The sequence below is a fragment of the Protopterus annectens genome, chromosome 2.part0 (genome assembly GCF_019279795.1).
Source record: "Protopterus annectens isolate FY-2018-M chromosome 2.part0, PAN1.0, whole genome shotgun sequence".
Classification (NCBI taxonomy): Eukaryota; Metazoa; Chordata; order Ceratodontiformes; family Protopteridae; genus Protopterus; species Protopterus annectens.
The window spans coordinates 1,801,399,121-1,801,414,881 of record NC_056728.1 but is presented as its reverse complement, the minus strand read 5'-3'; the positions used below and the strand labels follow the sequence as shown (position 1 = coordinate 1,801,414,881).

General features: G+C 38.5%; 1 protein-coding gene across 1 annotated transcript in view; it reads left to right on the top strand.

The window, feature by feature from the left end:
* NECAP2 (NECAP endocytosis associated 2) overlaps positions 1 to 15,761 on the top strand; it is a 1,246,850-nt gene that overhangs the window by 318,590 nt on the left and 912,499 nt on the right. The window contains exon 3 of the mRNA XM_044061830.1: positions 10,063 to 10,167. Within this exon, the coding sequence (XP_043917765.1) occupies positions 10,063 to 10,167 (105 nt within the window). The remainder of the gene's footprint in view (positions 1 to 10,062; positions 10,168 to 15,761) is intronic.

Here is a 15,761-nt window from a genome sequence, read left to right as displayed (position 1 = left end):
CCTCCTCTCTTCTCTCATCCACTGCTCTAGCAGTTCCTCAGAGAGGCCAAAAATTTACGACCACCCAGGAGAGCTCCATCTCCAGCCTGGGACCTTAACTTTGTATTGGAGAAACTCACTCTTCCTCCTTTCGAGCCAGCCGTTACTGCAGACTTAAAATTCCTTTCTTGGAAAACAGCTTTTGTTTTAACAATCACTTCAGCCAGAAGGGTATCTGAATTACAGGCCCTTGTGGCAGTGGAGCCTTTCATCATCTTTCATGCAGACAGGGTGTCCCTCAGGACCAATCCCTCCTTCATGCCCAAGGTGGTATCCAGTGTGGCCCTTAATTAGTCCATTCATTTGCCAACCTTCTTTCCTAATCCACAGAACAAAGGGGAACCGATAATGCATTCCTTAGATGTGCACAGACAACTTAGGTTCTACTTGGACAGGACTAAACCTCAAAGGAAATCTGAACAACTGCTGGTGTCATTTGCTGCAGGGGCAGAGGGGAAGGCTATTTCTAAGCAAACCATTTCCAAATGGATAGGCCATTGTATTCATTTCTGTTACAAGCATCATGGAAAACCTATCCCACAGGGGATCAGACCCCATTCAACCAGGGCTGCATCTACCTCTACAGCCTTTCTCAGAGGTTTACCTACCTGGGACATTCTAGAAGCTGCTACCTGGAGTTCTGTACATACTTTCACCTAGCATTACCATCTGCCAATTTTCTCTAAATCCAGAGCTGGCTTTGCCAGTGCAGTCTTGCAGGGCCTTTTAGCCAGTCCTAATGCTATCTGAATTCCTCCTCCCCATCCGTAGCTTTGGGAATCTACCCAAATGTGATGACTGCAACAGTGAAACATGAAGAACATAGTACAGTTGTGTACACTTACCATAAATGTAGATGTTTGAGTGTATTCACTGTTTCAGTCCTGGTTACCCTCCCTCCAGCCCCCTTACTTTTTTTGGCTATACCTCTACTGTCCTTTACTATGTTCAAAATCTTTTTGGTGTATTTGCTTTTTTGTTGGAGGTATAACCATGTATATTTATAGATTTAATTGCTTCCCATTAAGGGGGGGCACATGACATCTGGGGCAAGAAAAACTGATGTAATAGCGTTGGCTGCATGTATTATACCCCTGACGACCTGACGTCACGGAAGAAGGGACAGCAACCGACACAGGACCCAAGACTTTGTTAATCAGGCAGATTGAGGGCTACTGCAAGCAGATACCCCAAATGTGATGACTGCAACAGTGAATACACTCTAACATCTACATTTATGGTAAGTGTACACAACTGTACTTTTTCCAACGTTCTAAAAGTTGGAATCGCGCAGGTGGACACTACCACCTGTGTGCTGAGTGAATGATCGTGTACCTATATATTTATGTACATAAGCAGGAAAAAAATACAAGAATAAACAACACATGAAATGCCACAAAGAATAAAGAAAATGTTTAAAAACTAACCCTAGTATTGAGAAAATTTCATCTCTCATGTAAATTGACATACCACATGTACTTTTGTTTACATGACAGGAAATGTGATTTAGAGACGGCTGTGGCTGCAGTGACGAAGACCTTATCAACTCATTAGTATATCTTTGAATCACTCTTTAGATAACACTAGCACTATCAGATCTGATCATGTTATTGGTTTTCCCTGGTGACCTATGTATCTTGTTGGCAAAGGCATCCCCTGCACACACACACACACTACACACACACACACACACCTTTGCTGAATTTACTTTCACTGTGACTGCTTCCATACGAGTGAATGCCTGACTGCCTTCTTTTGACTGCATTAACTTTTTCTTCCAGTGGTGAAAGTTTATTCAAAATTTTTGTATTAAAACTTTTAAATGAAAAAATACAGGACTTAATATATTAAAAGTAAAGATAAAATTCAAAATGTTTAACTATATGAATTATTTATACTGTGTACATCATACCTGATATATATAATCATTTAATAAGGTTTTTCAGTCTGTATGACAATAAACTGATTAAGAAAAAGAATTATATAAAAAAGACATATGTTGTATAAGGACTCTAGTGTCAGTGGGTATCATTATACTGATATGTTTCAATAAGAGAAAACACTTTTAACTGCAGATTCTTGAAAAACATCCTAGGCAATGTTCTTTTCTTATTTGTTTGTTTCTCTGATAGCAGCTTCTCAAAGAGATGAGAGGAATTCAAATTGTGTTGAAGCAAAGTTTTCCCATTTTCTTGTTATAGTTTTCCTTCCTTTAGCTAAGATTTTCAATGTTAAGTAAAGACCAACGTTTGTTCATTTTATATATTAAGCAATGCTAGAGCTGTAAGATAAAATAATCAGACCATAAAGCTTTTGAGAAAGTTTGCAGTTTTCTTCCAGTAGTCATTTGTAAGAGGACAGTCGTAAAATATATGAGACCAATCAGCCACATACTTTTACTGTGTCTCGAGCTGGCACCTTGGCGTTCGTGAAAATCTACTGCCAATCATTAGCGGACCGGAGTTCCGCTGTGGTGACCCCTAACCGGGAAAAGCCGAAAGACAACAACACACTTTGTTAAACTTAACAATTCTTTGGGGTGTCAGAAAAGCTCTGTGTAGAAATTTCCATGTGTAAATTTGCTAATAATGTAACCGGGAGGTATTCTTAAGATTCCAATAGTTGCAGTTTATTTTCTTCAGAAAAAGGATTATTACCTCCAAACTTAATAATATTCCAAAAATTATCACTTAAATTACTATTATTTGCAATTAAAGTTTTGTAAAGATTGGAGATTATATTTCTTATTGCGTGTTCATTATGTAAAGTTTCATAGAGTGTTTGGATTAACTTTTGGTACCTCTTTGTATTGAGTGTGACAAAGAAATTTGTCTTGTGCATGTATCCTAATGCTTTTTAGATGAGTCCATTCTTTTGGGTCAAGACCATATTCAGTATTTAATGTCTAACAGTGGAAGTTTATATACCTAAATTGTCTGGCAGTGTAAATTGAGAGCCATTTGCCTTTCTGGGGGAGAGCATATGGCTAATTAGCATTTGTTGCTCCCTTGGATTGCTGCATTCACATTCAACTGTAGCAGCTGGACCACCATCCATGTTGAGGCCCTTCTAATGGAAACATCAGAGGAAGGGCAGTCTAAGAATTGGAAAGACCTCAAATTATCTACAGCATGATCCCACTTATTCTCATTAGGGCTAATATATAATTATCAACCATGGGTTAGGTAAGGGCAGTCTATAACCAAATAGGTTATTTCCAACACATAAAGGGAAACTGGCTAGGATTAAAATAGCCTGGAAAAGCAGCTAGCCTTGTACTTACCTGTAAACCTGTGAACTTACCATGAGTAGGAAAACAGCCACGTTAAGGCTTTCTTCTCACAGTAAGCCATTCTGAATCCTAGGGCAAGTATAAAACAGACGATCAGAACATAGAAGACTCAAGAATAAGGCAAAAGACAAAAAAAAATACTATTTGGTACAAATAAAATGCATTGTTACACCATCAAAAATACAAATAAACACAAAATGATCTGCAAATGCTAAAATTATAATCATATAATAAAATAAAAACACAGAAAACCTTAAACTGATTACCTCAAATGTGGTTGTAATGATACCCAAGCTGAATCAGTTTCTAAAACACTCCCTACAACCACCCATCAAATTACAGAAAAAGTGAATGGAAAAATTCTCCAGAAAATGCTTAAAAATGTTTAAACAGAACTTTGGCAGTGTTATCTGGCACCCTGTACAGTTTACCAATCTGCTGCCCCCTCAACTCCAACTTGAAGACCAAAAAAAAAAAGTCCTTCCTTTTGAGAAAAGAAAAAAATTGTCCTCTCTTAGATGAAAAAAAAAAAACTCTTTTGCTCTGAAATGGTAGTAAACGATGTGAGACAAATGTAACAAGCAGCTTTACTACATTTAAAACATCATACATAAGGCACTTCGTCTGTTACTACAAATGAAATATTGGCATTCATAAGCCGCTCAGCTTCTGCTGATCTTGCCTACTAACACCTTCCACTTGGGGAAGCTGACTTCCTTCACTGTGCTCTAACTTTATCTCTGCTATATCCATGGCTCTTTTGTTTACAAAAACAGAGAAACTACTGTAAAGGTACCACTACACTTCTTCTTTCGGCTTTTCCCGGTTAGGGGTTGCCACAGCGGAACTAAAGGTGCAAAAACTGCAGTCCATTGAAATAAATGTGAATGGTAACATACACAGATGCACAAAGATGGATAGGTGAAATATTTAAGGCTCTAGTGTGTGAGAAATTGCATATCTGACATTATAGGGTATGGGCACTCGTTGACTCAGGGTTTTGCTATTTAATTGGGGAATATGTTCCCAAAATCGCTAACTGTTTTATTTATCATACCACAAATCCTGATGTATTTCCCCATCTATATATTTACATGTATGTGTGTTTGGAAGGGCATGGTTTGGGTTGAACTAGTTCATCGTAACTGTAAGTATGAATTGTAAGGTAGACCTATTTGTAAAATACTTAATTGTTGCAGTTGGGGACCAAATCCTGTTGTCTTCAACATTTGTGACATTTTTGGTGATGGAACTTTTTTTGGTTTCATGCAAGATTTTTCAGATAGTCCTGGGAGTTGGGGGGTAAACCAGCAAGAGTGGAATCATGTCTGTGTAGACTGGAAGGAAATAAACACCCCTTTTGACAGCCAAGCTTCCTTAGCTGGATTAGTTTGTCTTACCATCTGAAAGTGACTGAGAACAACTTGGAGGAGGTTTAATAAGTAGAATTTAATTTTGGATTGGATGGAACTTTAATTTCTACATATGTTTTAATCATGTTTTGTTCCTATTTTAGTTATTTTCTGTATGCCTTTGTCTGTTGAAATTGATTATATTTTGTCCATACTTTTTTTGGATTGTGAATTTATAAAGGTAGACAAATCTGCACCCCTGGAAAGCAAGTATGGTTTATATAGATACTGTTGGATGAAAATGGATCATTATCCATTATTTAATAACAGCTAACACCTTGAAAAATAAGCTTGCTTATGGTATCCAGAGGGGATTAGAGATTAGTCAGCTTGACCATGTTACCTACTGCACTAGTTGCAAAATAGTGTCAGCTTAAATCTGGCAGTGTTACGCAGGTGATGAATTCATGACTATTTCCTAGCCATCCTTGGTTTGTGAGCTGGCCCAATCATTGGAGGAACCAGGCATGGTTGGGGATGTGTGATGGGACATGGCCTGCTCACCTCTTCCAGGTGAGGTAGGGATTGTGTGCACTGGGCAGTGGTATCTTCTTAGGGAAGGCTGGGAAGCTCGCTGCTTATACTTTGGGGTGGGTGTAGCAAGGATGCTTGTAGGGAACGCCCTTTACTGAAGTGAGGGGACATCCATTGGTATGCTGTCCCCTACATCTCACCAGGTGCGTGCAGTAGAGAAGAGGTAACTAAACATGAAGGAGCTGAAACCACCCATGATGTCTGTGTTAATGACCTTTCCCGATCAATACTCGCCCCAATGATGGCAACAAGTGCACTGATTGGCCACAGCAAGTGCTGATGATTGACAGCAGGAGCAAACAGTGGAAAAAACATGGTGTCAGCTTAGAAAAGACTACACAGACTGAGCGGCATGGGTAGGTTGGGGGCAAAGTAGGCCAGTGTCCCTCATGCAAGATGTCAGGGGACATGATCTTCAGTAAAATGAATGCCAATACTGCAGTTTCAGTCCAGACTAATGCACTACTTCTTGTGATCAATTGCAGTACTGGCATTCAGAACTGAATGGTGATGCTACACTTTCCGTCAAGGCTGAAGCACTTGGTGATACGAATATAAACAGGTGCTCCTGCCCCCCCAACCCATTCTCCCTTTCTCCTTGTTCACTTTTAAGAAATGTAGGCACTACAGTGTAAAAACATAAAAAAGAAAAGTCTGGTCAAAAGAGCATGACAAAGAAAGATTTATGCACTTTTTCTCATTGTTGCATAGGGGAGTGAGTGTATTAAGGCCCTTAGCTTGATCTAGTAACAGGTTTTAAGATAATGCAAGTAAATGAAAAAGAACATTGAATATTATAAAACTTTTTTTCTAGCAAAGAAATGTATGCTTAGTAGTAGTTCTGTATCTGGCCCTCATGTCTAGAGACAGTCTGATAAAGAGAAATGTCTAGGAGGTAACTGTCTTCTGAAAGCATGCAAGTGTTTTCCCAGCTGGGAGAGCTATAAAGAGAAAACTAGACACCACTTAGTAGAAGCACAGGCTGTACCATGCATCTTAGCATGAAAAACCTATGTTTTAGGTTAACCCGTGTTTGTGAGTGTGGCTGTCAGTTTGGGACACGTGTTCCTATTAGGAGGGTAAACACTTTAATATTTAAAGATGTACATAGTTTTGTGTGTTAGTGTTAAGTTAATACATTTTAGGGGGTGTTGTAGTTGTGTGTATTTTTTTGGAGGGGTTTCAGTAAAACAAAAGTTTTGTAAGATGTGACAATGGCTCAGATGGATATTACAAAAAGCAAGTGTATAAAAGATCAACCTGCCAAACAGTGTATGCATTTAACACAAAAGGTGGAACTAGACACTTGACAGAAAAGCTGTTACGCATAAAAGATGGGAATAGTGACTTCTTAACACAGTGATGCTTTCTGTAATGTCTTTAAATGGCAGTGGTATCATAGATAAATACAAAAAATGAGTAGTAGTGAGCTATATTAAAAATGTAGAGTGCAAATAGATGTGCTACTAGAGAGACACTTAAAAAGAATTGAACATGTGAATTTGATAAAGAAAGGTTTTCAGGATGGTTATTCAGCAGAATATCTGGGACAGAGGAAAAGAAAAGTATTTATATTAATTGCAAGAGGAGCTCCAATACTGATAGAAGAGGATAAAAAAAGATAATAATGGCAGATTTGTAGTACTAAGGGGCAACTGGCAAGGGAGGAGGATTACACTGGCATGTATTTGTACTCCACCTAAAACTGCTATAATGGAGCTTAAGAAAATTCTGGGAGAAATAATCAGCTTTCATCAAAGAATACTACTTATAGGTGGGGACTGGAATTTGCAGCAGTGAAGGTATCTCTGGGAGGCCCAGAAGGTAAAAATATAACAAAGGAGGGTAGATGTTTGAAAACAAAATGTATGAAAATATTTGGCATGGAAGATGTGAATGCAGTGCTAGGAGTTCGGACAGAATTTACATATTATTCCCGAAGATACAAAAACTGGGCTAGGCTAAACAGAATTTGCAGTTCACAGGCACATGTGCATTTAATTGAAAGTCTTGATATGCACCCGATAACTATTTCAGATCATGCACCAATAATAACTAAAATAAAAACACAGGGTAATAAAATAAAAATAAGACACTGGCAGTTATCCACCTAACTGTTGAAAAGAGAGGAATTTAAGGAATGGGTAGTGGAAATTGTTCAGGAACTATTAGAGAAGATAGAAATTTTTTCTGAAAATATAGCTAGGGAGTGGGATAAAATTAAAGTGGAGTATAAAAGAGAGTGAGTTATAGTTGAGAAGTAACAAGAACTATTTAAAGGGAGTGACAAATGTTAAAGTATTGCAGAATATGGGAATGTCACAAGAAGAAGAGTAACTGCAGAATGCTAAGCAGAAAATAAGGAATTCCCTCGGTAATATGCATGAGTTTAGAAAGACTGCTCTTAAGCAACTGTTTTTTTTTAAGAATAACTCTGGAGCACAAAAACTTTTAGCACAATGACTCAAACAACAGAAAGTAGAAAGGGACATTGCCAAGCTTAGGGTCCTATAACAAGGATGATAAGAGATCCTGTAAAGGTATTAGAAATATTTCACACATTTTTTGAAAGTCTGTATAAAGCAGAGAAATATGGAAATCAAGAAAAGGTACAAATGGAAATGTTTATGGAAGAATCAACTATGCTAAGGTTAGAGCTAGTTGAGGCTCAATTATTAAAAGGATAAGAGGTAGATGACTCAATTACTAACAGGATAAGAGGAGATGAGATAAAATGACGATGTAGAACCAATCCACAGAAAGGTCCCCAGGAATAGACTATTCCTGTGGAAGTCTGGAAACTGGATGCAGATCTTTAAGGAGAATGACAGTAGTCATACAGAATATTATATTCATAAAGTAACAAAGTATTCTAAGAACTAAGCCAACATGGGAATGAAGAAAGGAGATTATGCTCATTGGGATGACTGCAGTTAGGGATACAGACAATAGGCAAGAAAGACTGGAATTTATTGGAGAAAACTAGCAAAGGAACCAAGGTACTGGGAGCAAATAACTAAAGAGGGAAAGGTAACAGAATGGGAAGATGCTGATAATTCTTTTGGACTGCAGGTTAGAGATTGCCTTCCCTATCAAGGTTTGATATCAGAGTATAGGCAAAGATAAAGAAATAGGGGTGTCCTAAACGAAAGACCAGTCCTGGTAGTGTTTTTAATAGAATATAAACAGGCACTGCTGTTAAAAAAGGAATGTTTAGTAGAGTGTGTAAAATATTGCATGATAACTATAAGAATCAATCAGAGGAGGTTAGAAGGGGTTGGGAAGAGAGGCTGGGTAAGCAATTCAGAAAGAAACGGTGGGGGATTTATGTGCTTCTCCCAAATATACAACAAAATTTAGAATACTTTGGATTTTTGCTTGGAAATGTTTACATAGGTATTTTTATACCCCAAGTGTACTCCAGAGAATTTTTCCTCGGGTAGGCAGAAAATATTGGAGGTGTGATAGGGAAGGAAGAGGTAATGTGGAACATATTTTCTAGAAGTGTATAATGAGTTGGCAGACTTTAAAGATTCCCTACAGACTACTCTATTAGAGTTACTGGGTGAAAAAAAATAGTTTATGTAGAGAAATAATTTTTCTGAGCTATGATACAGAATCGGAATTGTCTAGTCATAGTAAGGCCTTGCGGAGTCTAATTATGTTGGCTGCCAAAAAGCAGTTACTAGAAAATGGAAGTCAAAGCCTAAACCAACTGTGCTAGAAGTAGTGAATACGGTAACAGATATAAAACAATTGGAATTGGGGTCTTTAGAAAAGGCTAGGAGCAAATTACATAGAAAAAATGGGAATTGTGGTAACATTACGTACAGGGGAGGAATGGGATTTAAAAGAAGAAAGGATTTAAATGAGCTATGTAATGTTGGACTGACAGTGATTGGGTAGATTATAAGTGATGTATAATGTTTCCAACTAAAATTACAGTAATCTCGCAGTTAACTGGAACTCAAGCAAACAGAAGTCTCAAGCAACCAGAAAGAAAATCGAAGTAGTACAGTACATGCCCCCCCCCCCCCCCAAACATGCCTTACCTTAGGTGTGGTCATCATGGACCTTTTTTGAGCTACTAACCAGGCCAGAAGGGCAAAGGTAAATGCGATATATTTAGGGCACTTTAAGAATATCCAGTCAACCCAGTATATTTTCCCTGATTTTGTAGCTAGGATCAGAGTTTGGAAACTCCTTTTATTTTTGTGTGGAGGAGTATTATGTCTGAGTCACTACTATCTGAGGTTGATCATAGATTATGGGTCGTTGTTTGCATGAATCCTGTTTACATAGCAGTGTTTCTCTACCTTTCTGAAAACTATACACTTGCATACAATGGCTGACTTGGCAGAGCTGTTTTGATACTTGAATTTGAGAACTAGCTGCGAGTTTGTCAAGAGGACAGTATTTGCTCCAGCAGGGCTTGGTGTCTTGCAGTGTCTTCAGAAGAGGATATGTGCATTGTAGTCTACCTGATCTGTCTTTCTGGGCAATTTAGTCATCTGCACTATAGCTGAGACTGCACATCATGCACCCAGAACAAAAGAAAGCAGTGGCTGAGTCAAGCAGCAAGAATGTAACTAACCTTACCCAAACTTTATATAATGCTGTTTGTAGGTAGAACCCTTGTTACAAAATAGTAATAAGCATGCATTCTGCAAAAGTTAGTTAAAGGAGAATAAGAGATAGTTTGGAATAGTATCTGGTCTGGTAAGATAAAATAATGCTATTTGACATGATGAGGGTAATAATTGCATTCATTTCTTTTTTTTCCAGGAGAATTGTTTGCTCAGGCACCTGTGGAGCAACATCCTGGGATCGCAGTAGAGGCAGTAACTGATTCTAGTCGATATTTTGTCATTCGGATTGAGGACGGAAATGGTAAATGCTTTTCCTTTTTTTCAAGCTTAACATTTCACTGAGAGATGTGTTGCATTATTTTTGTGTGGAAAGTGTGAAGCTGTAACTTGATTCAGATGTGAGATTTAACAGTATTGCTAACAACAAATTTTTGGTGATGTGCTGTTATACCATACAAGTGAAACAGGTTTAATGTAGTGTGTTCCATTTTTTGTTAGAATTTGAATATTAAAGTGATTGTTTTTATTATAATATCTGATGTCACTTTCAGCCTTCCTCAACCTCTGGGTCTCAGATCTGACTCTGACATTTTCCAAGCTGAAGAATTGAAGCTCAAGCTCCACCCATTCTACCCATAATGCATCATTCCCCCAGCCTACCCCAGATCTCACTTGCTGCTCATAGAGTAAGCTTTGAGGTTTCGTCGGTCCAGAGCTTCTCCTGTGTTTGAGTGATTTCTAGCATGGACTATGAGTTATTTAGTGCTTACGACTTAACTGTTAAAGGAGTACAACAGGTTTCTCTAATGTATTCCTCAACTTCACGGTCCTTTTCCTCCCTATTTACATTGTCCTCTGTAAAGCAACAACAATAAAGCATTTACAATTTTTATAATTCCCCTTACTTCTGTAACAGAAGCCTACCTTCTCATACTGTGATGGTTTCACTTACAAAATGATTCTCTCATGTTTGAATAAAGCTTGCTGGAGTCGCCCATTTACTGACATCATCGAGGCCAGGCAGTGCAGGTACTTTTTTTTTTTTTAATCAGTTCCCTCCCCCAAAATGACATCACCACAGCCGTCATCTGATTCTAACTAAAATAATAAAACCCACCCATTCTGTGATGTCATGGCTCCCTTGTCCTTCCCCCAGCCTGAGTGCTCAACTACAAGTGCAGGAGGTAGGGTACTTCTTTTTAGCATTGTGTTTCCAGTACGCTGTATTTCCCTATTGGAACCTTGTGTGAGTCCCTTTCTGCATCAGCTTCTCTCGTGGATTTATACTGGCGAGTATGACATTTTTTGTAGAAATACATTGTTTGACAGCAAAGTATCAGTATCTCTTTAATGTGGCATCTTCATTTCTCCTGGCTTTTCTGTCGCTGTGCTGCATAAGTTCACACGTGCATCCAAAAATGTTTAAACATTGCCTGTTTGGGTCCTGCTGACCAAACAACTGTTGTGGATACATGTATGCACTTGGTATTGAACTGTGGCTCTTTAGTACTGTACTTTTTTATATTTATTTGCCTTTGCTGCAGCAATCTAGCTGTTCCGCGTGGTGTTGGTTGCCAGTGACAATTATTACTATAAAGTTGTCTTCTTTCCGAAGTTATTTTCTCTAACTTTCCTAAAGAGCAGTACCACTGACTACCTTAAAGATTTCCTGTTCAATAATGGTAGTGGTTGTGCCGTCTTGTAACCTGTTCAGTGAGAAGGTGTAATGAAAAAACTTTCTGTCCGTTATCTGATGCATTAGTCCCACTTCAGTCTGCAAATTGGCACTGTTTTACTCCTTTAATGCCCTGTACTTCTTTTTTTTTTTTTTTTTTATGTAATTTCCTTTCCTGTGGCGTTCCTTTGCCAGCTGTTCCATGTGGTCTTGGTTGCCAATAGCAACCCTTTTTTCTTTATGGCCCTGTGATGTCTGAAGTTTTGTGTGTGCATGACTGCGATTTAACTTCCAAGCCATTATTTTACACTCGCTTAGCTGTTTACTTTTTTTTTCTTATTTTATACTCGCTAAACAGCTTAGTGAGTGTAAAGTAATGTCTTGTTAGATCGTAATTGCACGCTCACACCGACAAACACTCGATTATGTTGCTGTGCTTCTCCCATCGGTTATTTGCCACCTACGAATTTTTTTTATCTAAAATATGTCTCTCTGCAGACATAAGGGTAGTGGGTTTGATTCTTGTGTTGTTTGGGCAGTGATTGCAAGTGCGTGGGGAGAGAATGAAGTGTGTGTGTATGAATGTAGGAGTACCTGCATGTGTGTATGACAGAGCGAACAGAAAGGGAATGCATGGAAAGTGTGTGTATGAATGTAAAAGTGTCTGCGTGTGTGTGAGTGAGCGAACAGTAAAGCAATGCATGGAGAGTGTGTGTATGAATGTAAAAGTGCCTGTGTGTGTGTATCAGAGACCGATCAGTAAAGGAATGCATGGAGAGTGTGTGTATGACTTTTGAAGTACCTGCATGTGTGTATGAGAGAGTGATAGGTAAAGGAATGCACGGAGAGTGTGTGTATGACTTTTGAAGTGCCTGCGTGTGTGTATGAGAGAGCTATCAGTAAAGTAAGAAACTCCTGTTCATAAAAAATAAAACGCACCATATTAACACTTTTTGTTTACATGTTGTTGTTTGTCTTTCGGCTTTTTCCCGGTAAGGGGTCGCCACAGCGGAACTCCGGTCCGCTAATGATTGGCAGTAGATTTTTACGAAACGCCGAGGTGCCAGCTCGATGCCCAACCTTCAACAAAGGCACGCCCATTTACACACGCATGTCTTTTGAACGCTACCCAACCGTGGGGAGGACATGCAGACTCCACACAGAAGGCACTCCCAAGCCAAGCCGAGAATCGAACGGGAGAACCTCTTGCTGTGAGGTAACAATGCTACCGCCGTACCACCGCGGCATACTAACACTTTTTAAATTACTAATCTTAAAACCCTTAGAAAGGCAGTTATCATTTAAAGAGCTACCCATACAAGGGATTATAATTTACCATGCCTGGGAAACATCTTACTACTTTTGCGTTTCAGTATGGTGACATGTTGTATATTGCCTTAACTTTATTTAGATTTGGTGACCCTTCCTTCCTTGAACATATATTACCATAAAACTCGAGAAATTATGTATTAAATTTGCATTTCAGTTTAATGTCAAAATTATTTGCATATTTGTAAAACTTGTCTTATAGAATCATTGTTTCTGTGTTTTGCCACAGACTGCATCGTCAAAGAAAATGTTAACAATCAGAATGCCTGGGATAAAATATATTATACATCTGAAAATTTCTGCAACTGATCTTACAACCCAAATTAAACTCCTGTATCTTCTAAGACCTTTGTGATTAAAAATGTATTTGTTATTCTGTTCTTAGGATTCACCTCCATTTGGTAGTAACCTGCCTTCACATCCATTTTGCTAAAAACAGTAGCACCATTCAACATAATGATAGTGTCATTCAAAGTGCTTTCCCTCAGGATTGCTTTATTTACCATACATATATCAATGCTACAGTCATAGTGCAGGTGTGTTTTGGCATAGGCATGGTATGCAATGGCTAGCCATTCACTCCAACATCAAGAACTGACTAGCCATTGTCACAATAGCACAGGCATCTGGTATCCCACAGCAGTTCTATTAATTTAGTTTTGAATGCTTCCAGATTGCGTTGCTCCCTAGCTACTCCTGGGAGATTATACCAGCCCACTGAATCCAGCTTTGAGAATGCATGTTTTCCTGTGGTTGTCTTGAAACATGGTCTGATAAGTATTAAGCCATCTTCCTGACTGTCTCTCAGATGAGTTTGGTTAATATGTAGTTTGGATTTTAGAGGTAGACAAAGTCCCATTTTAATAATTTCTATATCTTTGAACCAAGTAGAAAGGTTGTTCTTTCATTGATGGGTAGCTAGTTGAAGCATTGGAGGAAATAGCAAAGATGCATATTTGGTTCTGCAAGCAATTCAAATCTACAGATCTTTGTAAAAGTAACAGTACAAGTGTTATTTGTATTTGTGGTAGAGTGAAGAGCTATTAAAGGGAGCCCATGCTCAGTTTTTGGGATAAGTATGTTTATAGCTTTGGCTGTGCACATGCTGGAGGTGAGAAGGTATGAGAGCTTGTAGAATAAATTTAGTTATTTAAGGTTCCGCTAATATTATCTGTATGGTTTGTTAATAAGAGAGTAGGGTCTAATGTGATCCTGGATATTTTTTGCTGTGTTACTACAGGCAACATATTGCCTGATGTCAGTTATTGTCAGGTGCAGAGTTTTAGCAAGCTATTATGGGGTGCCAAAGAACATTACATTTGATTTTCTCTGACTAATAATCAGCATGTTATCATGTGTGCATTGGCAGATCCTTGCAAAACGTATTCTGAGTTTTTGCATAGGGTGTTAGTGTTTTTACTTGATTTTAACAGCAGATGATAATCAGCATTCATTCCTATATTGAGCTGTGATTTCTTGTGCCATAGATGATGACCTGTAGCTTTCTCAGATATGGTAAGGGACACTCTCCAGTTATTTGCATGTGGGTAAATGCCTGGGTGTCATCCGGTTTGAAAAATATTGAAGAATACTTGCTGCTAATCAAGACTGAGACATTTACACCTTGTGTCTCATTCTCTTGTGCCTCATGATCTACATGTGTGCAAGGCAATTTAGCCTTGCACTGACAGAGTACATTCTGTGGCTTTAAACCATGCCTGTGTAATGTCACAAATCCGATGTTTCTGTATTCTTTACAGAGCTTGTAGGTTGTGCAGTTTCTTCTGAATTCCTTCTGATTGTATTTGCATTACCATTATTTTTGTCACTGTCGATGTGAAATCTGTTTTCAATGTGTAATTGTTTTGTTTAGCATATGGTCATTAGTGATTGTGCTACAGCACTTGAAAGCAGTGGTAGCAGCACATCGGTGAGTATATTTGCTTTTTATGTATATGGCTGTGGGTTCTACTACTGCAACCTGTAGATGGATAGGAAATCATAAGTTGTACTGTAATGTTGGGTGCTGTAGTCGTGACTGTCTTAGTTTCTTTGGTTTGCCATCCATTCCCTATTGTAATGTTATTTTTTTACTGTAACCTAGCAGTGTATTCGTCAAAGGCAGTAGGCACACAATCTGTAGATGAAACACTGAATTGGACATTGCAATGGATAATTCAGATCTGCCATTTATGCAAGATATGCAAGGCAGCAGTTAAGGGACTACAGTACAAGGTCAGACCATTGAGATGGCACCATTTTGAGCTTTTACCCTGGGATGCCGCTGGAAACGTTCATAGTGTGCCCAGTCAAACTAACCAGGTAAACAATCAGATAAAATATTTACTGCAACTTGCTAAGAAAGAGCAGACCTCTACTCTACAGGTAGCCAGTAAAGTGAATCAAACCCAACAGCCAGAGAATCATGGAAATTTGTTTATACAGGAAAAAAATCTTAATTACATCTGTTAACAGGTCATGTTACATTTCAATATGTTCATTTTATTCAGTAGTAGTGTAGTAACACCGATGTTTGGAGAAACAGAAATTTGGTATGCATACTTGTATATTCTGTACGGCAAATAATACTTAGGTGGTGTATCGCTTGCATACTTCTCTGTTGTATTTGCACCAGATACTGCTAGTGTGCAGTGCAGGAATAGAAAGGTTAAAACATTACCCTGGTATCAGAGGTGGCAGTGCAACATATTCATAGTGGCTTAACATGAGAGTAGCTCTAAGCAAGCACCATGTGAAACCTGAACAAGCACCTAGAATTATTCAGTGCAGCTTCCACACCTTAAGTCTGAAAATGAATTCACATACTCACATGAACAGGAGTAGCTGCATATAGATGACTAAAGGTGTATGGGCATGTCGGGTGGTTACTA